Raw genomic sequence first — 8,320 nt, 5'->3', positions numbered from 1 at the left:
TTTTCACGTAATTATCCCAACGACTACTATTACAACCACCATGTCATCATATCTTCTACCATTACTACTACTACAACCACCACAACAGCACCATCCCTACTACTACTACTACTACTACCATTACAATTGCAACCAACACATCATCATTTTCATCATCATCATTATTATTCTTGCCACCACTGCAACAACCACGTCATCATAATTCCAACTACCACTTTTACAACCATCACCACGGCATCAGCATTCCTACCACCACTGCTACAACTGTCACTATCACAATATTATGACTACTACAACCACATCATCATTCTTACAATCATTAATACAACCACCATCACCATCATCATCATCATCATCATCATCATCATCATCATCATTCCTATCACGACCACCGCGTCATTCTTCCTACCACCCACAATAAAATCACGACCACAACATCACCATCATCATCCCTATCACCACTGGCTGGGGTTCCTGACTTCCCATAGTGGACAGGGAGGTCATTTACTGTGTCTTCTATCCCCCTATATCTTCTAACTTGCTTTTTGTCTGTGTCTTGAAAAACTTGGCTTTGTCCTGGCCAGAAACCCTTGCTGTGAGGGAAGCAGTCAAATGTACAGTTGGAGTTTTGTGATATGATTTTTTTGGTATTGTATATAATCTCTCTCTGTTATGCCCTGTCTGTATTATTTTTTGTTTTACATTATATAATGATTTGGAAACATTTGAGTGTGTTCCTCTTAGTGGGGACATGTGTTTGATGTCAGGATAAGACTTTTAGTTCGCGATCTCAAACTAATTACGCTAATGGTAGGCTCTTGAAATTGACATCTGTTCCCTATTAGAACCAATTCCCCTTTGTCTTCCTTTTCTTGGGTGCTTTAATTATAATTCTATAACTTTTTTACTATCCCATTTACTTCTTTTTTATTGGCACTGATGTGACCTAAACATTTCTTCCGCCAATATCTGGATGGGATCTTCTGACCTCCCATGGTGGGCAGGAGGTCACTTGCCCCCATATATGTTTTCCTTTTCCATGTTGCTCTCTGTCTTTGTTTTGGATTGAGATTGCTTGGCTTATTTTTTTCCTGGTCCTGTTGGGGATCCTTAACTGGGAGGGAGACAGTCAAATGTATTGTACATTTTTTGAGAGGTAATATTTTCCCCTTGTAAATAATCTCTTAGTCACTGTTGTGTTCTATTATAACATCTTAATTTTAAATACTGTATGGTATATATTGTAGATTTAAAACATTTGAGTGTATCCTCCATGAGGATCCGTTGCTTGTTCCTGGATGCGACTTTTGCTTTTTTTTTTTAGGTTATGTCAAAACTGGCGTATTGATGGAGTGCTCATGGAATCTTCAGTTCCCTTCTTGACCCAGCACCCTTTGTATTCCTTTTTCTTTGATGCTTTTAACTTATATCTACAACTTTCCTCAATCATCTTCTTTTTTACTGGTTCTGAAATGACCTAATAGTGTCGAAAGGGACATAAAACCCCTAAAAACAAATAACAATACTGCCACAACCACCACCACATCATCATCATCATCATCCCTACCACTACCACCACAACTAATACCACCACCACCACATCATCCCTACAACCACCACTACCACCACCCCCACCACTACACCATCATTCCTACTACCATTACTATTATCACCAACACATCATCATCAATCCTACATTTTTGGTGTCTTCTGAACAAGATCCTGTCAAGATGTTTGAAATCCAAAATTTGATTTCTTGATGGTTTAGTGATAGAGTTATAAGACCAATCTTAGAGTCGTACGTTGGCCATTATTGGGTTAAGCAAAATATAAAACATGAATATTACTTTCTTGCGGTTTTAAAACAAGGCTTGAATCGTATGTTTTTACAAGAGTGGCACGCTGAGATGTCGACGACGTCTGAACAACTGTATAAACACATTAAAGACACCTTTTGAGTTAGAACCATATATGAAATTGTCTAATAAATCTTACAGAGCTGCCATCTAAAAAATCAGATTGAGTTCTCGTTTGTTTTGCATAGACAGGGGTAAATGGGTAACAAGAAACAAATACCATTGTCAAGTCAAGTGTTTGACATACACACATGAGAGAGAAAAATTGCCTTACTGAAAAACTAAAAATAGACCAGTTATGTTTGAAATTATCAAATATTTGAAATGTAGAGATGGTAGACAGCAAGCTGATTTAGGTAGTCTTTGCTTAAAGATACAGATAGAGCACAAGAATTTTTTACAAGATTAAGTGTGGTTTCTACGGCAAGGAAAACTTATTAATTAAAATGGATGATAGAGGGAGTCGGGAGTTGATGCTGTTGTTTTTTTTTGGTTTGTTTTGGTTTATTTTCTTTTTTCTTTAGTTTTGAAGTATATGCATTACTGATACTAAGATTGGAAAAAGTGTTGTATTATATTATACATGATATGAGACGATAATCTGTGTGAGAACGATGGGGGTGGGGGGAAGAGAGGGTTGCGCATTAATATTAAATATTGTATTATAGTTACCATGATAAAGATTAATTGTGATTTCATAACTGGTTTCTTCTTCTTCTTCTTCTTCTTCTTCTTCTTCTTCTTCTTCTTCTTCTTCTTCTTCTTCTTCTTCTTCTTCTTCTTCTTCTTTTCTCTCTCTCTCTCTCTCTCTCTCTCTCTCTCTCTCTCTCTCTCTCTCTCTCTCTCCCTCTCTCCCTCCCTCCCCCTCTCTCTCTCTCTCTATCTCTCTCCCTCCCTCCCTCCCCCCTCTCTCTCTCTCCCTCTCCCTCCCTCCCTCCCCCCCCTCTCTCTCTCTCCCTCTCTCTCTCTCCCTCCCTCTCTCTCTCTCTCTCTCTATCTCTCTATCTCTCTCTCTCTGCCCCCCTCTCTCCCTCCCTCTCTCCCTCCCTCCCTCCCTCTCTCCCTCCCTCCCTCTCCCTCTCTCTCTCTCTCTCTCTCGCTCTCTCCTCTCTCTTTCTCTCTCTCTCGTTTTATAATTAATTCAATTTTTTTGCCTTTGATTTAAGGGCATCAACAGTAAACGTTTCTTCATTATCTTTTTGTGAAGAGCTACTTATCTCACTAGTTGAGATTATTATTGTCATATTATCTATAGAGTTACACTATTAGTTACTTGTTTTCTCTTTTCATGATGTGTTCATCATATTTATCTAAGAGCAATTGACTGTTTATAGGACACTGTAGATTGGCAGCTTTGGGTAACACAGGTCAGATAACTGGTTTCGAATTTGAACGAGTAGTTGAAAAATCAATATTTTTTATTTAAAACAAAGAGATCCTACTTTCCCCTTATCTGATTTTCAGTTGTCCAAATTGTGATATCATTGTTAATGCGGATGGTTGCTATGTTCTGATATGATTGCAGATTTTTCTGGGCTTGTATTCTTGGGCATTGCACTTTATACACTTATAAAAAGGTTTGTTAGTTGAATAAATATTGTCGTGTGCAAAAGTAAGTTCATACTAAATGAAACCTTTATAATATTGGGTACACTATAATAATTATTATTTGTTATATACCAATGGGAAGATAATTAATTTCCCTATCCAATGTACATATGTCTGTTTATCCCAATGCACTATGTAAAAGGAAATCGGGAGTTTAAGAGGTGAACCAAAAATTTGAGTTTGTAAATTTAACAATTTTAAACGAGTCCTTATATGTACCCTCCTTATTCCTGATACAGGACAGCCACTCGCCTTTGCATTGACAAAGTGAAGTGTTCTATAAACTTTTCAGTGAAATTATCCATGATATCTTGAAGCTGGTGTAATTCATCTTTGTTTGCTGAGTATTAAGATGACAAACTTTTCTCTTCATAATATCCCACATGTTTTCGATTTGATTAATGTCAGGACTGACTGATGGCCACATCATTGCCTCAAATCATTACTCTATTAAAAAGTCCTGTGTAATTCAGGTCTTGTGGGATGCTGCATTGGCATGCACATAAACTGTTGCGTTTTTTGTTATCTCTGGAAAAAGGAACAACATGTTCTTGAAGGATATTTTAAATGTAATTGTCTAATAACACCATATCATCTTTTCTCATAAAGGATGTCTTTTAGCCTCATTTCATCTGTCAGCAAAATCAGTCACAAACTTTGACATGTCATGTCATGGACAAAATATTTGCTTATTGTTCTTAGGACTTCCGAAAATGTTTACATGTCCAATTGAAACAGTTCATTCAGTGCAAATCAGTCAATAAATGGTCTTTACACTGCCATCTATGTTCTTTTTCCAGCAGACACAAACCGGTATTTAATGATAAATCTTGTGATGCCAGTCTCTCAAGCTGAAACAACTGATATTTAAGGACTTTTAAAAATATTGTTGTACAATATCCCCATCTTCTTCTTTGGTTGTTTTCTTTGGACGACCTTTTCTTTGTATGTTCTTGGCACGGCCTGTTTTTGTATTACTTGATTAATTTGGTAATACCCTTCCATGATATACCAAACCTATCTATGTGAATGTCCTGTAACAGACACCCCAACCTAAAAACATGTCCAATCAAAAGAGCACATTCCTCAACACTTAGTTTTCGTATGATTTTTGTTTACAATTGTATATTTCCTTTGATATTTTATTTACAAATGTGGAAAGTAGTGTAAAAATCATACTTACTTTACTTTACTTTAGTAGTACAGCTGGGGTCAGGCTAGTCGCCTATCAGCCGATTGTTATCTTCAGAGCTTGTTACGTCTTCCTCATTGTTTTCACACTTGTCTATGCTTTGGTTTTTGTATGCTGAGTGTTGTGGGGATTTGAACCATTCTGATGAGAGTTCGTATTTATATTGGCTCCATACTTTATCCAGTCTGCTTTTAAAGGCCTTCAGAGAGGGTGCTGTGACTATGTCGTCTGGTAAAGAGTTCCAGGCATTTACAATTCTTATGCTGAAGAAGTTTTCTCTTACTGAGGTTTCACTGACGGTTTCTTCAGCTTCAAGCTATGTCCTCGTGTGGTCGTTGAATCAGCTCGTGGCAGTAGATCACCTGGTACATTGTAGATATCAGACATGTATTTGAAGCATTCAATCATGTCACCCCTTGCTCTCCGATAGTACAGTGATGGTAGCTTCAGTGACTTCAATCGTTGGACATAGTCTAGATTCTTGAGGTCAGGAATGAGTTTGGACATTCTCCTCTGAACTGACTAGCTGTTCTTCATCACCCGTGTGTCGCGGGTGCCACACTACATTTCCATACTCCAGGTGGGGTCGAATAATTGCTTTGTATAGGGTGCTCATTGAATAGCTATCTAGCATTGTGAATCCCCTTCTAAGAAGCCCTAGGAGCTTGTTAGCCTTCTCCACCTGAATAAGTATGTGTTTCTTAAATTTCAGCTCATCATCAACATCCACGCCTAGGTCCTTTTCAAGTTTTATATTTTCAAGCGATATTCGGTTGCCTTTGGAGTCCATCTTATAGTCGGAGTGCACTTCATTTTTCCCGATGTGCATTACTTTGCACTTTGCAGCATTGAACCTCAACTGCCACATATCAGACCATAGCTGTAGTCTGTCAAGGTCCTCATGTAACGTTTGCGCTGCTTCCGGCACCCTGGCGAATAATTTGGTATCATCTGCAAATAGGTATGCAGCTGAGTGCATATAATCCGGGAGGTCATTGACAAATCAGACAAAGAGGAGGTGGCCAAGCTTACTACCCTGGGGGATACCTGATTGAACGTCTCTCCAGGTTGACTCTTCTCCATTCACGACAACTCTCTGCTTCCGACCAGTAAGGAAGTCCCTCACCCATGCCAGGAGTTTTCCTTTGATACCATATCCTTTTAGTTTACATAGTAGCCGCTCGTGTGGGACTGTATCGAACGCTTTCGCAAAGTCTAGGTAGATTGTGTCAACACTCCCATCACTCTCTAGTACTTGGGTCCATATGTCAAGCACTGCAATTAAGTTTGTTGTACAACTTCTACCGCTCATAAAGCCGTGTTGGCAGTTGCTAAAAAGATTGTTCTCCGTGAAGTGATTGATAATATGTTCCCTGATGATAGATTCTAAAACTTTGCAGAGTACGCTTGTGAGGCTTACAGGGCGGTAATTTCCGGGTGATGTCTTCTTCCCCTTCTTGAAGATGGGGGCGACGTTTGCTAATTTCCACTCGGTTGGTACAACTCCTTCTTGGATTGATCTGTTCATAATTGTGGTAAGTGGCTCAGCAAGTTCAGTGGCACAGTTTTTCAAAACAGCTGGTGGGATGCTATCTGGGCTGCAGGCTTTGCTGGGGTTCAGCTTTGATAATTTCTTCACGATATCCTCCGGGGTAATCTCAATTATGTTGAGGTTGTTATGAGCATCAACATGGTCGTCGACTTCTGGTATGTTCTGATTGTCTTCAATGGTGAAAACTGAACAGAAAAATGTGTTCAGTGTATCAGCTTTGTCTCTGTCAGTCCTAGAAATAGACCCATCATCATGTGTAAGGTCGGCAATTCCGCTTTTTGTTTTTAGTTTACGATTTGCATATTGGAAAAAGGCTTTCGGGTTCGTCTTGCTTTGCTGTGCAATATTCCTTTCCATGTCTTGGACAGCTCTCCTGCATTCCCATTTGGCTGATTTCGTGCCTTTGTGTATGCCTTATAGTCATTTCCATCTCTGGTTTTCATGTACTTTTTGAAAGCCGAGCGCTTTACTTTCACCTTTTCCATCACCCTAACATCCATCCAAGTTAGTTTGTTTCTTCCATTTCTGGACCTTGTTTTTGGGATGTGAGTGGTCATTGCTGAGCAATTTTGTTTTTTATAGCCTCCCAGGTTTGTTCTGTTTTTAAATTGCTTAGCGTTTCCTCCCAGTTTATCTCAGACAAGTCACTTTTGGTTTCCTCCCAGTTTGCTTTGTTAAGGATAAATCTGGGGGTGTGGGGCTTCTCACTTTCTCTGTAACATCTCATTTTGAAGCTTATTACTGAGCGATGGCTTTTACCCAGGGGTGCATGTTGTTCGACATTGTCAATCATGTGTTCCTCGTTGGTCAGGACCAGGTCCAGGATGTTAGCTGTTTGAGCTCCTCTGTGATGAGTCGGCTCCCTCACATGCTGATGGAGGAAACAGTCTCTGAAAGCTTCTAGGAAAGACTGTTCTGTTGTACATGCTTTATTCTCGTTCCATTTAATTTCTGGGAGATTAAAATCACCACAAATAAGAATATGTGAAAAACATGAGTCGAGGTTGCACACAGTCTTCAAGTCCTTTATTAAAAGATCATTGTTGTTACTAACACTGTTTGGTGACCTGTACACACACCCTATTAGAAGTCTGTCTGTTCCTTGCGGGCTAACCTCGCACCATAGTGTCTCTTCACCTTTGGTTTTTGGAGTCACTGCACTTGGAGTTGCTTTTAGACTATCTCATCTCATGTAGTTCCATATCTGAAGCAGACGTCGGAGGTCATCTTCCGCCAAGCTGATCTATCTCTTGCCAATTCTATTAAAGCAGCGCCACCTTTCTCAGCTTCATCTGTCCAAGTTCTTATCCCTTTCAAATACGTTATTCTTTGTCTTCCTCTTATTCTTTTTCCATTCATCTTTCCAGTCAAGGCGAGTATTTCCAAACCAGGGTGGCGGATAATGTGTCCTAAAAATTCCATTTGGCGTTTGATGATTTTTGTTATCAGTGATCTTTTTCTGTTTGCCATTTCTAAAATTTCTTCATTTCTTTTCCTTTCCATCCATGACACCCTCATCATTCTTCTGTAAAACCACATTTCCACTGCCTCCAGTCTTTTAACCATGGTCTTGTTTATGGTCCAGCTCTCACAACCATATAGCAGCACAGACAGTACATAGCAATCCAGGACTTTGATTTTTGTTTTCATGCTAATATTCCTGTTTTTCATAATTGTATGCAGCTGGTTGAATGCATTCTTCGCCATACCTATTCTTTTCTTTATTTCACAATCTGATTTTCCATTGGATGTGACATTGAAGACTATACTATACTATTTTAGACTATACTTAGTATATATAAGTACACCTCTCAATTTATTATCGGTCTTGCCTGCTGATTCTATATTACTTATCAAATCATAGTCCTTTAAGTGTAATTCACATTCGTTGACAGGTGTGCAATTTTTTGGTATCACCTCAGAAACTAGGATGATGTCCGGTTTGTGCTCTGATACTAGCACCTCAAGTTCCTTTCTTTTGTTGAGAATGCTGTCAGCATTGGTATATATACATGTTAGAGATAAAGAATTTTGACTTTGTACACTATATACACATTTCTTGCCATCTATTAGTGGTCGGCTTGCCTGTTTACAGGCTGCCGCCGCTCTCCT

The 8,320-nt window shown here is 39.1% G+C and overlaps 2 protein-coding genes across 12 annotated transcripts in view; one reads left to right on the top strand and one right to left on the bottom strand.

Moving 5' to 3' along the window:
- The window catches only part of LOC144972622 (lysosomal alpha-glucosidase-like), a 117,924-nt gene that overhangs the window by 7,170 nt on the left and 102,434 nt on the right, over positions 1-8,320 (top strand). Inside the window, exon 1 of one of the 11 annotated variants that reach the window (XM_078914065.1) lies at positions 3,189-3,223. The exons of 6 other annotated variants lie outside the window; for them this stretch is intronic. The gene's annotated coding sequence lies outside the window, so the exon portion shown is untranslated. 4 more of the 11 variants (XM_078914062.1, XM_078914063.1, XM_078914071.1 and 1 more) reach the window with 4 other exon arrangements.
- Positions 5,144-5,635, bottom strand: LOC144973896 (uncharacterized). The gene has a single exon (XM_078916782.1). The coding sequence runs from the start codon at positions 5,633-5,635 to the stop codon at positions 5,144-5,146; it is 492 nt and encodes a 163-aa protein (XP_078772908.1).

The sequence above is a fragment of the Berghia stephanieae genome, chromosome 5 (genome assembly GCF_034508935.2).
Source record: "Berghia stephanieae isolate SIO BIC M18660-M18661 chromosome 5, UCSD_Bste_1.3, whole genome shotgun sequence".
NCBI lineage: Eukaryota > Metazoa > Mollusca > Gastropoda > Nudibranchia > Aeolidiidae > Berghia > Berghia stephanieae.
Note: the sequence above shows the minus strand (reverse complement) of the source record. Positions and strands in the feature narration are given on the sequence as shown.